The sequence below is a fragment of the Pongo abelii genome, chromosome 20 (genome assembly GCF_028885655.2).
Source record: "Pongo abelii isolate AG06213 chromosome 20, NHGRI_mPonAbe1-v2.0_pri, whole genome shotgun sequence".
NCBI classification, from domain to species: domain Eukaryota; kingdom Metazoa; phylum Chordata; class Mammalia; order Primates; family Hominidae; genus Pongo; species Pongo abelii.
The window spans coordinates 6,076,835-6,093,421 of record NC_072005.2 but is presented as its reverse complement, the minus strand read 5'-3'; the positions used below and the strand labels follow the sequence as shown (position 1 = coordinate 6,093,421).

The window sequence follows — 16,587 nt, the reverse complement described above, 5'->3', positions numbered from 1 at the left end:
TCCTGACTCACACAGAGGAATCATCAATGTCTCCTGGGTGCATACCCTGCCAGACATTTTTCTGCTTTTGACATGGCCAGCATTCCTTGAGCTCAATCACTGCACTCTGCTGCCCCCTAGTGAAGCAACTACGCTACTCTCTAACCCCCAGTGGTGAAGGAGCCACACTGCGTGCTAGACCCTGGAATGCCACCCTGCCCCTGGAAGCCAACAAGAGAAACAGCCCAAAGGCCACCACTCCAGAGCAAAGGGACTTTGGCGTACGTTGTCATGACTGAGCATCACTCCCTTGGGCATGCCTGTGGTCCCCGAAGTGTAGATGAGCACTGCGCATTGATTCGCCTTCTGGCTCTCGATGACCTGCTCCAGTTGGGTGTCAGGGATGCTTCCGCCAAGTTCCATGAAATCATCCCACTGTGGACAGAAAAGACAAGCGGAGGATGAGAAGGCAGTCAGGAGTCCTCTTCCCCAGCCAGACCTCGTCCTATCAGCTTTTCCTAAAGAATGATCCTCAGCAGGTGGAAGGACAAAAGTCCCAAGATATCTGCTTCCAGTTCTGCCACTTCCTCGCAGTGTCACCAAGTCACTTAAGCGCCCTGTGCCTCAGTTTCCTCATTTGTAAAATGGGAATGATGTCAGGACGCAACTCCTTGGGCTGTTCTAAGCAGTAAGAGAGTTAATATATGCAAAGTGCTCAGAATAGTAGTTGGCAGGTGGTAAGTGTTCTACGGCATTAGGAATTATTTGTTCGCTGCCTTCCCAAATTCCACTCCCCACCCCTACTTCTTAGTCACCAGTTGGATGGGGCTGACTTCACCCACAGATCCGGAAGTCAACCCTAATTTGTTCAAACTATTCTATCAGCCTGCGTTATGGTGATTGGATCAAGTCTGGACATGTGACCTCAAGTGGTCCAATCACAATGAAGATGAAGACTTTACCTGGGAGTTCTGAGACACAGACTGTGTATGTGAATGAGTCAAGATGTAGCTCTAGGAGCTGCTGAACCATCTCAGGACTATGTGAGAAAGCAAGGCTGGAGTGGAGCCAAGAAATGGAGAAGGGAAAATAGAGCCTGGGCACATTCTTTGAGCCCTTGGTTCCAGCCATGCCTGAAATCCACACCCTGAACTGTAGTTGCGTGGTCCAACAAATTATCTTTTTTGTTGTTGTTGTTGTTGCTTAAGCCATTTGGGGTCAGACTTTTGTCACTTACGACCAGAGGCATCCTTATTGATAATTGATACGTTGCCTCACTCTGTCAGGTGAAGAAGCTGAGGCTCAGGGGTGGCAGATTACTTGCCCAAGGCAGATTGCTTAAGGCAAGTGAAGAGAGGAGCTAGCATTCAAACCCAAGGTCTGACTCCAGAGCCTGTGCTCTTAACTATGACAGAATTCGGTGCCGCAAAGTGAACTCTTGGGTTGTATCGACTGAGCATCACATGGGATCTGCAGAAATTCTACCACTGAACCCCCAACAAGGCTCTGGATGAGGGCGATGCGCTGACTTAAAGATGGAGGCCCGTCGGCCAGGTACGGTGGCTCACACCTGTAATCCCAGCACTGGGAGGCTGAGGCGGGCGGATCACGAGGTCAGGAGTTCAAGACCAACATGGCCAGCATGGTGAAACCCCGTCTCTACTAAAAATACAAAAATTAGCCAGGTGTGGTGGCAGGCGCCTGTAATCCCAGCTCCTCGGGATGCTGAGGCAGGAGAATCGCTTGAACTGGGGAGGTGGAGATTAGATTGCAGTGAGCCAAGATCACGCCACTGCACTCCAGCCTGGGCAACAGAGTGAAACTCCATCTCAAAAAAAAAAAAAAAAAAAAAGGCCCCTCAAAGTCCTCCACAGATGGCCAGTGTTGCCTGAAACCTGCCCAGGGTGATGCTGGCTTCATCTGAGCAGGCAAAGCCCTTTGCCCAGATAATCTCTAACAGGGTAGGGCAAGGGTGAGAGGAAGAGCACACACAAGCCCTCTGGGGGAACTTGTCCTTTCTCAGAGATGCCCCTAGGTCTCCCTCCAAAGGGTGTTCCTTGAAAGGCTGGTAGAAGACCCCTCCCCCCCGCTTCAACAGCCACAAGTGACTGGATTGGGATGGGCACCAGACCCATGCTGGTCCAATCCAATCCCCTCTCTTGGAGATCTGGGTTGGTCCTCAGTCTTTTGGGCACACAGATGCCAAGCATCACAACTGGCACAGTTCGTTGTCTTTACTCTGCCATTTTCCTTCCCAAATGTCACAGTTGACTTTCTCAGTCTCATTCGTTTTTGCTCATTTCTGGGTCCTAAACTGAATCTTTTTCTTTCTTTCTTTCTTTTTTTTTCTTTTGAGACAGAGTCTTGCTCTGTCACCCAGGCTGCAGTGCAGTGGCGTGATCTCAGCTCACTGCAACCTCCACCTCCCAGGTTCAAGTGATCCTCTTCAGCCTCCCAAGTAGCTTGGACAGGCATGCACTACCACGCCTGGCTGTTTTGTTTTTTTTTTTTTTGTATTTTATTTTATTTTATTTATTTGTTTATTTTGAGACGGAGTCTTGCTCTGTCGCCCAGGCTGGAGTACAGTGGTGTGATCTCAGCTCACTGCTCTTGGCTCACTGCAACCTCTGCCTCTTGGGATCAAGTGATTCTTCTCTCTCAGCCTCCTGAGTAGCTGAGACTACAGGTGCGTGCCACCACGCCTGGCTAATTTTTGTATTTTTAGTAGAGGTGGGGTTTCGCCATATTGGTCAGGATGGTCTTGAACTCCTGACCTCAGGTTATCCACCCGCCTCGGCCTCCCAAAGTGCTGGGATTACAGGCATGAGCCACCGCACCCAGCCTTTTTTTTTTTTTTAGATGGAGTCTCGCTCTGTCGCCAGGCTTGAGTGCAGTGGTGCTATCTCGGCTCACTGCAACCTCCGCCTCCCAGGTTCAAGTGATTCCCCTGCCTCAGCCCCCTGAGCGCCTGGGCCTACAGGCGCATGCCACCACGCCCAGCTAATTTTTTGTATTTTTTAGTAGAGACGGGGTTTCACCATGTTGGCCAGGATGGTCTGTACCTCTTGACCTCGTGATCTGCCCGCCTCAGCCTCCCAAAGTGCTGGGATTACAGGTGTGAGCCACTGTGCTCGGGCCATTATTATTATTATTATTATTATTATTATTATTATTTGTATTTTTAGTAGAGACAGGGTTTCTCCATGTTGGCCAGGCTGGTCTCGAACTCTTGACCTCAGGTTATTTGTCCACCTCAGCCTCCCAATTACAGGCATGAGCTACTTGCCCAGCCTAAACAGAATCTTAAAATGGTAGGTTCTACTCTCCCTTGCAGAGAAGTAGATGCCCTTCTATGTCACTATCCCCTATAATTTAGCGTCTTCAACCAGGGGTGATACTACTCCACCACCGCCCACCCCCCCACCACCAGGGTACATTAGGCAGTGTCTGGAGACACTTTTGGTTGTTTCAAGTGGGAGGCAGGGGATATATTCCTGGCATCCAGTGTGTGGAGGCCAGCAATGCAGCTCAACATCCTACAGGGCATAGGACAGCTCCTTAGAGAATTATCTGCCCCAAATGTCAACAGCAAAGAGGTTGAGAAACCCTGCTGTAAGTGTTATTGCTAACAAAGTAGTCTTTTAAGTTATCCAAGACTTAAGACTGTTGCTGTAGTGGTCACTTTGAACCTCTAAAAAGTTTGTAATTTTTTTTTTTTTTTTTTTGAGCTGGAGTCTCGCTCTGTTGACCAGGCTGGAGTGCAGTGGTGCAATCTCAGCTCACTGCAAGCTCCTACTCCTGGGTTCACGCCATTCTCCTGTCTCAGCCTCCCGAGTAGCTGGGACTACAGGCGCCCACCACCACGCCCGGATAATTTTTTTTGTATTTTCAATAGAGACGGGGTTTCACCATGTTAGCCAGGATGGTCTCAATCTCCTGACCTCGTGATCCGCCCGCCTCGGCCTCCCAAAGTGCTGGGTTTACAGGCGTGAGCCACCGCGCCTGGCCTTTTTTTTTTTTTTTTTTTGAGACAGAGTCTCACTCTGTCGCCAGGCTGGAGTGCAGTGGCGCCATCTCGGCTCACTGCAACCTCCGCCTCCTGGGTTCAAGCGATTCTCCTGCTTCAACCTCCTGAGTAGCTGGGACTACAGGCACGTGCCACCATGCCCAGCTAATTTTTGTATTTTTAGTAGAGACGGGGTTTCACCATGTTGACCAGGATGGTCTCGATCTCCTGAAAAGTCTGTAATTCTAATTGGTTGTCTTAGTCATTGTTATAATAAATTTTGGCTTGGGTATAAATAAAATATTTAAACTTAATGTTGTTAGTTTTAACACATAATTTTCAACTTTTTAGTATATTGTTTAATTATCTTAATGTTCTTGGGAAAAAAATTAATAACAAAATGACTGATTTTTTTAGCCACCACTTTTGGTGGTGATTTGTTGCCCAGCAGTAATTAGCCAGAACAGACACTGTTCATTAATCAGTCCCTTCATGTCAGAAGGGAAAAATGCGTCCCAAAGGTCCCGCCTACGTCCTTTTGCTAGGCCCCCACGCATTGCTCACCTCCCATTTCCCTTTGCAAAGGCCACACCCACTTCCCTTTGCAAAGCCCCACTTACTACATTTGGGAAGCCCACCCACTTCCCTTTGCAAAGCCCTACCCACTACATTTATGAAGCCCCACCCACATCCCTTTGCAAAGCCCCACCTACCACATTTGTGAGGCCCCATTCCATCTCTGCTTACCTCCCACTTTCTTTGCAAGGCCACACCCACTTCCCTTGTAAGGTCACACCCCCTCCCTCTGCTCACATTTCACGTCCTTTGAAAGGTCACGCCCACTTTCCTCACAAGGCCCCACCCACCTCCTTTCATCACCTTTCACTTCCTTTGAGAGTCCCCACCTACTTCCTTTGAGAGTTCCCACCCTTGCCAGGTCCCACTTCCTCCCTCTGCTCACCTTCCACTTCCTTAGGCCACGCCCACTTTTATTGCAAGGCCCCACCCTCCCCTTTCCCCAGTGCCCGCCTCCCACACTTACAGAGTACAAGTTGTTGTTCTTCTTCATTGGCAGTCTGTACTGGATGATCGCTTTTAGGGGCTCTAGGCTGCTCTGTGGAATCTGAAAGAAAGTTCCCTGTGGGCTTCATGGCAACCCAGCCCTGGGAAAGACTAAAGCTGGGTTGGATGTCCTAAGTTCAAGCTCTCTCCAGCAACTCTAGCCTCTTTTTTTTTTTTTTTGAGACACAGTCTTGCTCTGTCGCCCAGGCTGGAGTGTATTGGCGCAATCTCGGCTCACTGCAACCTCCGTCTCCCGGGTTGAAGCCATTCTCCCACCTCAGCCTCCCGAGTATCTGGGATTGCAGGCATGTGCCACCATGCCCAGCTAATTTTTGTATTTTTAGTAGAGCCAGGGTTTCACCATATTGGCCAGGCTGGTCTCGAACTCCTGACCCCAGGTGATCCACCCGCCTCGGCCTCCCAAAGTGCTGGGATTACAGGCGTGAGCCACTGTGCCCGGCCTCCAGCCTCTTTTCTTCCCCTGCCCACACTATAAAATGCTGCTGTTGGTCTTGACTGACCCCAAATGACTTGGTTTCAGGACTCCTGGATTCTTTGTAGTCCATATCAGTAGCTTCCAACAGTGTCGGTAGAGGATGACAATAGTCTGCCCGAGACAACTCATCTCTGACCGAATTATACTACACAGAATTGTGGATCTTGGTTGATGAGCTAAAAGAAGTCCCTCATGGCTCTTCCTTTTCCAGGAGTTTGTACCTTGCAGCCCAGATTTAGCTAACCTTTTACTCGGAGTCAGGCAACAAAAATCCTTCATGAAGTTGGCTGGAACCTGGACAGGTGCAGAGCCCTCTACCCATACCTAGCACGGTAAGGTTCAGGTGACCTGCGAGATTCTTTTTTTTTTGAGACGGAGTCTCGCTCAGTTGCCCAGGCTAGAGTGCAATGGCGCTATCTCAGCTCACTCCAAGCTCTGCCTCCCGGGTTCATGCCATTCTCCTGCCTCAGCCTCCCGAGTAGCTGGGACTACAGGCGCCCGCCACCCTGCTCGGCTAATTTTTTGTAGTTATAGTAGAGATAGGGTTTCACTGTGTTAGCCAGGATGGTCTTGATCTCCTGACCTCGTGATCTGCCCACCTCGGCCTCCCAAAGTGCTGGGATTACAGGCATGAGCCACTACGCCCGGCCCCTGTGAGATTCTTATACTCTGTTCATGCCAGAGAAAGCGGGATGGGGTCTCTCTATGACGCTTCTAGCCAATCCAATGAAAATGTTACTTGCAACATCCATTTTGCTAATCATAGCCATGCCTCTGGCATGCATTGGAGAGAAAAGATGGCAGAAGCCCGTATAGCAGCTGGAGAGGAGTTTTCCAGAGAGAAGAAGAAACAGACATTCAAGGAGCCTGGGGCAGGCAACAGCTTGGGATGTCTGAGGGATACAAAAAGTGCAGGATGGCCAGAGTGGGGACCTAAGAGAGTATGATAGGGGAGGGGGTATGAAAGAATGGTGAGGCCCAGATCAGCGGAGCCTTGGAGGCAAAGATGAGGAGTTTGGAGTTTACTTAACTCCACCAGAAAACCGCTAAAGAATTAGAGGATTATAAGCAGAGGAGGATCTGTGATTACTCCCCCAGATAAAGATCTCCAAGTGAAGCTGGGCATCCAATTTGGGAGGAGCATGTCAGGAACCTGGTTTTGAATCTTCTAGACCTAGCAACTGGAACAATAAATCCTCCACAGACTTCACCTTCAACGAAACTAGGAGTCAGAAATAATTCAGATATTGCTTTATTCACTTAATGCTGGACCTGCTAGAACCAGGACAGAAATCCACAGCAGCCAGGTGGGTGTAGAGGGGAAGATTGTGTATGTGGCATTTTTCAGTTTTGGAAAACTCAAATTAAGCCAGCATTCCCAGCTGGAAAAAGGATCCCACCCACCCACCAGCACCCACCCCATAGTGTTCTGCTAAGAAGAGGACAAACAGGTATGACATGAGTTTTGGGAACCACCGATGCATCACTAAAGAAAGTAATTTTATGAGCAGTGGTTCATGCCTGTAATCCCAGCACTTTGGGAGGCCAAGGCCATTGTATCACTTGAGGCCAGGAGTTCAAGAGCAGCCTGGCTAACATGGCAAAATCCAGTCTCGACAAAAAATGCAAAAATTAGCCCGGTGTGGTGGTGTGCACCTGTAGTCCCAGCTACTTGGGAGGCTGAAGCATGAGAATCGCTTGAACCTGGGAGGTGGAGGTTGCAGTGAGCCAAGAGGCGCCACTGCTCTCCAGCCTGGACGACAAAGTGAGACAGTCTCAGAAAAAGAAAAAAAAAAAAAAAAAGAAAAGAATTTTTAAAAGCTCCAGGCCAGAGGTGGAGGTCTGTCCTTCCTGAACCAAGTCAGGAATTAGGAGTCAAAGGAAGCCAGGCAGCAGAAAGTGTTGTATTTCGCCGAGTCTAGCTAGGATTTCATTGAATCTGGACGCTGTACCCAAATTTCGGAGATAGTAAAATGTGAGAAAACATATGGCCAGTAGTGATCAGAGAATGCCATCAATGAAAAGACACATCTCGACTCCAGAGATGTTAAAAAGTGAAGAAATGAGTGACTCAGAGTCATGAAATCATGTATTCAAGAAAGAGTCACAGTGGTCCTTGAGCTGAATGATGAACCTAGCCATCTAGGCTCACCCCTCCCAAGGACTCCCCTCCTCTCCAGGACCCTCCTGCCAAAAGCTGATTCAGCAAACTGCAGCTCATTCAAACATGTAGGAAATTTAAAGTTTTGACAATAGCCATACAAAGACACTACAATGAAAAAAAAAGTAAGACAGCAGCTAAATTTCACTGTACACAAAACTCACTGGATAATTTCAACACAATGCAAAAGAAAATTGTAACCAAGACCAGGCGCAGTGGCTCATGCAGTAATCCCAGCACTTTGGGAGGCCGAGGCGGGTGGATCACGAAGTCAGGAGATTGAGACCATCCTGGCTAACATGGTGAAACCCCGTCTCTACTAAAAAAAAACACAAAAAATTAGCCGGGCGTGGTGGCAGGTGCCTGTAGTCCCAGCTACTTGGCAGGCTGAGGCAGGAGAATGACATGAACCCAGGAGGCGGAGATTGCAGTGAGCCAAGATCACGCTACTGCACTCCAGCCTGGGCGACAGAGTGAGACTCTGTCCCAAAAAAAAAAGAAAATTGTGACCAAACATTCCAACATAAAACTAAAAATGTAATGAAGCAAACACAGCTAGAAAAGAAGAACACAAAGCAAACATACAACCACTCAGGGAAGAGACTGCAGGACACTGGAAAAAAGTGAAACAGGAAGGGATAGAACTTAGGCAAGAAATAGAAGAGAACAACAAAAGCATCTAGAAATGAAGACAATGACAAGAAATGAAGAAAATTATATAGTAGCACGGGCTTGAAATCATCACACTTCTAAAAGAAAAAATAATTAGCAGTGGGATGTATATAAAATAATACATAAATATATTAATATTTTTACATGGGGGCTTAAGGCCAGGCATGGGGGCTCATGTCTATAATCCCAGCACTTTGGGAGGCTGAGGCAGGAGGATCAATTGAGCCAGAAGTTCAACAGCAGCCTGGGCAACATAGCAAGACCCTGTCTCTACAAAAAAAATGGTTTTTGTTTGTTTGTTTTGAGACAGGGTCTCACTCTGTCACCCAGGCTGGAGTGCAGTGGCTCAATCTTGGCTCACTGCAACCTCCACCTCCCAGGTTCAAGTGATCCTCCCACCTCAGCCTCAGCCTCCCCAGTAGCTGGGACTACAGGTGCATGCCACCACACCTGGCTAATTTTTGTATTTTTTGGTAGAGATGGAGTTTCACCATGTTGGCCACGCTGGTCTCAAACTCCTGACTTCAGGTGATCTGCCTGCCTTGGCCTCCCAAAGTGCCTGGATTACAGGCGTGAACCACCACATCTGGCCCAAAAAATATTTTAAAAGTTAGCCCAGGCCCGGTGCGGTGGCTCATGCCTGTAATCCCAGAACTTTGGGAGGCCAAGGCGGGCGGATCATGAGGTCAGGAGACCAAGACCATCCTGGCTAACATGGTGAAACCCCGCCTCTACTAAAACATACAAAAAAATTAGCTGGGCATGATAGCGGGTGCCTGTAGTCCCAGCTACTCGGTAGGCTGAGGCAGGAGAATGGCGTGAACCCGGGAGGCAGAGCTTGCAGTGAGCCGAGTTTGGCCCACTGCACTCCAGCCTGGGTGACAGAGCGAGAGTCTGTCTCGGAAAAAAAAAAAAAAGTTAGCCTGACATGGTGGTACATGCTCGTAGTCCCAGCTACTTGGAGGACTGAGGCGGAAGGATCAGTTGAGACCAGGAGTTCAAGGCTACAGTGAGCTACAATCACGACATTGCACTCCAGCCTGGGGACAGAGTGAGACCCTGTCTCGAAAAAAAAAAGAAAAAAAGGAGGCTGAGTATTAAACTAAGTTAATACAAATTGGAAATCAAACTCCTCCACTTCAGTCTGCTTCTCCAAAAATCAGCTTCACCACGTATACTAATGAGGTCATGGAGGACTCTTGCTGAACGGATGCATGACCCTATCTTATCAATAGAATTTACCTGGGAAAAAAAGAACACCTGCCCACAGCCCTGAGGTCCCCCTGGGTGACTTTGGCAGGCAGTGCTGGGTAGGGGTTTACCGAAAGGATTTTCTGTAACTGTTGATCATTCTCAACCAGCAAGATGTTCACTTTGGCATGAGTGATGACATATTGGCAAGCCTCGGCAGAGTTGGTGGCATAAATACCAACACAAAGACCCCTGGGAAAAGAAAACACATTTGTGTGTGCATCCACACACACCTTAAAGGCAGAATGGTCTGGAAGGTCAAGAGAGAGGAAAGGTTTGCAGGCAAGTTCTTAAGTCTGCAGCCACAGCACCAGCTTCCCTTCCTCCCAACTTAACAACAATGAAGACAACAAAAATGACAATGATGATAAGAGTGACAGCTCCTATGACGTCACTATGACAACAGGTCGTGGAACACTTAGAAGTCCCCATTTTACAGATGAGAAAAACAAGGGCCTGGCAGTGAAGTCACTCAAGATTACACAGCAAGTAGGTGTTAGACCTAGGATCTGAACTCCTCACTCAGCCCCTGTTCCCATCATTCACAGCCTTTTGTGCTTGCAGGTGGCATCCTCTTTTGCTTTTAATTTGCTTTTCCCAATGGATAATGACATTGAGCATCTTTACACGTGCCTTTTGGCTACTTTCCTTTGTGGCATTTCTGTTGAAATCTTTTGCCCTTTTCAATTGTTTTTTGCCTTTTTATTACTGAGTTACAGAATTTCTTTATATATCTTAGATACCAGTCCTTTGTCAGAAATTCGAGTTTTCAGAATATTTTCTCCAAGTATGCAGTTTGCCTGTTCATCTTTTTTTTTTTTTTTTTTTTTTTTTTTTGAGACAGGGTCTAGCTCTGTCACCCAGGCTGGTGTGCAGTGGTGCAGTCTCAGCTCACTGCAACTTCAACCTCCTGGATTCAAGCAGTTCTCCTGCCTCAGCCTCCTGAGTAGCTGGGATTACAGGTATGCACCACCACACCTGGCTAATTTTTGTATTTTTCGTAGAGAAGGGGTTTCACCATGTTGCCCAGGCTGGTCTCAAACTCCTGGCCTCCAGTGATCCACCCGCCCCTGCCTCCCAAAGTGCTGAGATTCCAGGCATGAGCCACCATGCTCAGCAGCTGTTCATCTTGTTGGTGTCTTTTAATAAGCAGAAGTTTTTAATGTTAATAAAGTCCTATTTGGCAACTTTTTCTCTTATGCTTTTTTTTGGGGGGAGGGGACAGAGTCTTGCTCTGTCGCCCAGGCTGGAGTGCAGTGGTGCGATCTTGGCTCACACCATTCTCCTGCCTCAGCCTCCCAAGTAGCTGGGACTACAGGTGCCCACCACCATGCCCGGCTAATTTTTTGTATTTTTAGTAGAGATGGGGTTTCACTGTGTTAGCCAGGATGGTCTCGATCTCCTGACCTCGTGATCCGCCTGCCTCAGCCTCCCGAAGTGCTGGGATCACAGGCATGAGCCACCGTGCCCAGCCTTTCTTATGCTTTTTTGGCTCTCTGTGTCCTGTCTAAGAAATCTTTGGCTACCCCCAGGTTGTGAAACCATTCCGTGCTTTCCTTTTTCTAGAAGCTTTAGAATTTAACTTGCATGATTTGGTTTGTAATCCATCTCAATTTAATTTTTGCATATGATGTGAGGTGGGGATCAGGGCTGATTTATTTTTCCATACAAATATCCAGTTGGTCCAGCACCACTGGACTACTCTGCTGCCTTTGTTGGAAGCCAGTGACCATGTATGCATGGAGCTATTTCTGAGCTCTCTGCTCTGTTGATCTAGTTGTTATGCTTTTAATGTGGCAGGGAATGAGGCACGTTATCATTATTTAAGATGGTTACTGTCATCATCATTCTTAAGCGCATACTATTTGCTAAGCACTGTGCTAAGGGTTTATGAAGCATCCTCTTATTGAATCTTCATAACAGCCCTGTGGGGCATGGAGGTGTGTGCTTTCTTGCTCATTCACACAGAACACAAAATAGCAGACAACCCAAGATTTGAACCTGGGTCTGATGTGGCACCAGAGCCCAATCACTGCATGACACTGTCTTACCATTCTGTCCTAAAATGGGGACAAATCTCTTTATTAAAATTTATTCTGGGCTGGGCACAGTGGCTCACACCTGTAAGCCCAGTGCTTTGGGAGGCTGAGACGGGTGGATTACCTGAGGTCAGGAGTTTGAGACCAGCCTGGCCAACATGGAGAAACCCCATCTTTACCAAAAATACAAAATTTAGCCAGCCGTGGTGGCACACGCCTGTAGTGCCAGCTACTTGGGAGGCTGAGGCAGGATAATCACTTGAACCCGGGAGGCAGAGGTTGCAGTGAGCCAAGATCACACCACTGCACTGCAGCCTGGGTGACAGAGTGAGACTCCGCCTCTCTCTATATAGATAATATATTATATATATAATATGTATTATATATTATATATAATATATGTAATAATAATATATATAATATATATATATTCTTTTTTTTTTTGAGACGGAGTTTTGCTCTTGTTGCCCAAGCTGGAGTGCAATGGCATGATCTCAGCTCACCGCAAGCTCTGCCTCCCGGGTTCAAGCAATTCTCCTGCCTCGGCCCTCCAAGTAGCTGGGATTACAGGCATGTGCCACTACGCCTGGCTAATTTTGTATTTTTTTTTTTTTAGTAGAGATAGAGTTTCTACATGTTGGTCAGGCTGGTCTCAAACTCCTGACCTCAGGTGTTCCACCTGCCTTGGTCTCCCAAAGGGATTACAGGCATGAGCCACTGTACCCGGCCTCAAAATATATATATATTTCAACTCACTGTAAGACAGGGGTAGTATATGCTCATAAAAATTTGGAAAACAGAATATAACATATTAGGGTGGTGTTAGTCTCGATGATGAGATATAATTAATGTTAATATTTATTTCTAGTCACCACCGTCAATTTTTTTCTCTCTCTTTTCTTTCCTTCCTTCTTTCCTTTCTTTTCTTTTCTTTTTTCCCTTCCCCTTCCCTTTCCTTCCCCTTCCTCTTCCCCTTCCCTTTCCCTTTCCTTTCCTTTCCTTTCCTTTCCCAGACAGGGTCTCTCTCTGTTGCCCAGGCTGGAGTGCAGTGGTATGATCATAATTCACTGCAGTCTCAACTTCTTGGGCTCAAGCCATCCTCCCACCTCTGCCTCCCAAGTAGCTGGGACTACAGGCACAAACCACCATGCCTGGCTAATTTTAAAAACACTTTTATTTTATGTTTTAGAGACAGAATCTTGCGATGTCGCCCAGGCTGGTCTTGAACTCTTGGGCTAAGGCAATCTTCCCACCTCAGCCTCCCAAAGTGCTGGGATTACAGGCATGAGTCACTGTGCCCAGCCTTTCATGGCTGTGGCTGCTGCTGCTGTTGTCGTTGCTGTTGTTATTATTAATCTTGAGTTGAACAAACGAGTTCAGATCTCAGGGTCTTTGTCCAACCACAGCATGATTCTGGGGAAGACACTTAACCTCTATTGGTCCCAGATTATCGTCACCATCATTATTACTCAGGATCATGATAGCATCTACCTCAAAGGGCTACCATGAGCAGTCAATAATATCATATAGGTAAGAGTGACCAGCAATAATTGGTATATTAATGGTTGGTATTTTAAATTTTTTTGTTTTGTTTTGTTTTTTGAGATGGAGTCTCGCTCTGTCGCCCAGGCTGGAGTGCAGTGGCGCGATCTCGGCTCACTGCAGGCTCGGCCTCCTGGGTTCACGCCATTCTCCTGCCTCAGCCTCCCGAGTAGCTGGGGCTACAGGCACCCGCCACCACACCCGGCTAATTTTTTGGTATTTTTAGTAGAGATGGGGTTTCACCGTGTTAGCCAGGATGGTCTGGATCTCCTGACCTCGTGATCCACCCGCCTCAGCCTCCCACAGTGCTGGGATTACAGGCGTGAGCTACCACACCTGGCCTGATATTTAAATTTTAAGCATAGTTGTAACCATACAGTGTATAAAGATTTTGATACCTGCTTTGTCACCTCTGACATAAAAAATGCTTAAAATGTGCTCTTCAGAGCCATCCTTTCAAAATACTACCCAGAATCCCATCCAGAAGGCATCTCATGGTTTAATCCCCAGCTGTGGGACACTTAGGTTGTCCCCAACTTTTTGCCATCACTAATAATACTTCCAAGAAGCATCTTTGTGCATAAGCCAAAATATATTCATGTTTTGGTTTTGTTTCTTTAAGTAAAACTCCCAAAGGTAGAATTACAAGCTCAAAAAGAAATCAGTATTTTATTTTTACTTTTGTTTTTTTCACAATTGCAGCCTGGGCAACATAGCAAGAAACCATCTCTACAATAAAAAAAAAAAAAAAAAAAATTAGCTGGGTGTGGTGGTGTGTGCTTATAGTCCCAGTTACCCTGGAGGCCGAGTTGGGAGGATCGCATGAGCCCAAGACTTCAAGGCTGCCCACTGGCTGTATGAGCCTCAGTTTCCTCATCTGTAGATAGGGGATGATAGGACCCACTTCACATTGCTGTCATGAGGTTTTACAGGATCATACACGTGGAGCACAATGCTTCTGCATATAATCAGAAACCTCTAAATGCTATCTGTGATTATTATTTTGTCTGCAAAAAGTTCTTCAGCTGAAGAAAATCGAGAGGTCTGAGACCGCTAGTCTAATGGGTGTTATTGCGTATGACCTGTGATCAGAATGATTTGTTCGTGCGTCTATCCTGCCTGCTAACTAGGGCATTCATCCAAAATTCCTGTTTGCATCTCACACTGAACAAGCCCAGGGGTCCCAGACCCAGGGTAGCGGCCCTTAACCCTCACCGTGAACCAAGCCAATGACCTTACCCGGCTAGGATGGCGCCAACAGCAGTGATAAACCACTCTGCAGAGTTAAACCCCAGGATGCCAACTCCGTGGAAACGCTCCAAGCCCAGCTGGGAAGGAAAAAACAAACAGAAAAACAAAACATAAACACAGAAATGTTATATCATTAGGATATGTGACGACAGAATCAAATGTAGTCACATGGAGGCCGGGCGCGGTGGCTCACGCCTGTAATCCCAGCACTTTGGGCGGTTGAGGTGGGAGAATTGCTTGAGGCCAGAAGTTCGAGACCAACCTGGGCAACACAGTGAGACCCCTGTCTTTACAAAAAAGTGGAAAAGTTCGCTGGGCATGGTGGTGCACACTTGTCGTCCTGGCTACTTGGGTAGCTGAGGCAGGAGGATCGCTTGAGCCCTAGAGTTCGAGGCTGCAGTGAGCTATGATTGCACCACTGCACTCCATCCTGGGCAACAGAGTGAGACCCTGTTTCAAAACAAAACAAAAGTAGCCACACAGGGTGGGAGACAGCATTGAGCCTAAAATCTGAGGTGTAATATTTTTAATTTTTATGACTATGGGAGGTTTGTTTACCTCCCTCTACATAACACACCATTTATTATTTTTATTTTTATGTTTTGTTTCATTTATTGTGGTAAAGTATATATAATATGAATTTTACCATTTTCTTTTTTTTTTTTTTCTCTGAGACAGAGTCTCACTCTGTTGCCCAGGCTGGAGTCCAGTAGTGCGATCTCGGCTCACCGCAACCTCCGTCTCTTGGGTTCAAGTGATTCTCCTGCCTCAGCCTCCGAAGTAGCTGGAATTACAGACACGTGCCACCACGCCTGGCTAATTTTTGTATTTTTGTAGAGTTGGCGTTTCACCATGTTGGCCAGCTGGTCTCGAACCCCTGACCTCAAGCAATCCTCCCGCCTCGGCCTCCCAAAGTGCTCACGCCTGTAATCCACCACACCCAGCCCGTTTTGACCATTTTTAAGAATGTAGTTTCGTGGCATTAAACACATCCATATGGTTGTACAACCGTCACCACCATTCATCTCTAGAACTTTCTCCTCTTCCTAAACTGAAACTCTCTGTATAAAACTCTCACTCTCTATTCCCTTCCCCAGTCCTGGGCACCTCCCATTCTACTTTCTGTCTCTGTGAATCTAACGACTCTAGGGACCTCCTAGGAAAGAAATCACACAGGATTTGCTCTTTTGTGTCTGGCTTATTTCACCGAGTATGATGTCCTCAAGGTTCATCCACGTTGTAGCATGTGTCAGAATTGCCTTCCTTTTTCTGGCTGAATCATATTCCCTTGTATGGGCGGACCACATCGTGTTTATCCATTCTTGCATTGATGGACACACGGGCTGCTTCTACCCTCTGGCTCTTGTGAATAACGCCGCTATGACCCTGAGTCTACAGATAACTCTTCATGTCCCTGGTTTTCCTTTCTTTTTTTTTTTTTTTTGTTAAATATCCAGAAATGGGATTGCTGAATCATATGGCAATTCTCTGTTTACATTTTTTCTTTTTTTAGAAATTGCCAGACTTTTCCACAGTGGCGGCACCATTTTACATTTCCACCAGCACTGCACAAGGGTTCCAGCTTCTCCATATCCTCCCCAACACGTGTTGTGTTTTGCTATTTTTTAAAGAATAGCTATCTTGAAGGGTGTGAATTTATTTTATTTTATTTTATTTTATTTTATTTTATTTTTATTTATTTTATTTTATTTTATTTTTTATTTTATTTTATTTTATTTTTTATTTTATATTTTATTTTATTTTATTTTATGTTATTTTATGTTATTTTATTTTATGTTATTTTATGTATGTTATGTTATGTTATGTTATGTTATGTTATGTTATGTTATGTTATTATTATTTTCGTCTCGCTCTGTCGCCCAGGCGGGAGTGCAGTGGGTGATCATAGCTCACTGCAGCTTCAACTTCCCAGGCTCCATCAATCCTCCCACCTCACCTTCCCGAGTAGCTGGGTCTGTGGGCTTGCTCCACTGAGTCTAATTTTTAAAAAATTACAGGCGTGGTGGCTTGTAATCCCAGCATTTTAGGAGGCCGAGGCGGGTGGATCTCTTGAGGCCGGGTGTGGTGGCTCACACCTGTAATCCCAGCACTTTGGGAGGCCAAGGCG

The 16,587-nt window shown here is 46.7% G+C and overlaps 1 protein-coding gene across 13 annotated transcripts in view; it reads right to left on the bottom strand.

Annotated features, from left to right (window-relative positions):
• The window catches only part of ACSBG2 (acyl-CoA synthetase bubblegum family member 2), a 91,059-nt gene that overhangs the window by 27,066 nt on the left and 47,406 nt on the right, over positions 1-16,587 (bottom strand). For all 13 annotated transcript variants that reach the window (XR_008516359.1, XM_054539442.2, XM_054539447.1 and 10 more), the window contains 4 exons: positions 14,448-14,536; positions 9,699-9,819; positions 5,028-5,108; positions 265-414 (listed from right to left, as the gene is read on the bottom strand). Coding sequence is in view for 12 of the 13 variants with exons in the window: in XM_054539442.2 (XP_054395417.1) it covers positions 265-414; positions 5,028-5,108; positions 9,699-9,819; positions 14,448-14,536 (441 nt within the window). In the remaining variant the exon portion in view is untranslated. The remainder of the gene's footprint in view (positions 1-264; positions 415-5,027; positions 5,109-9,698; positions 9,820-14,447; positions 14,537-16,587) is intronic.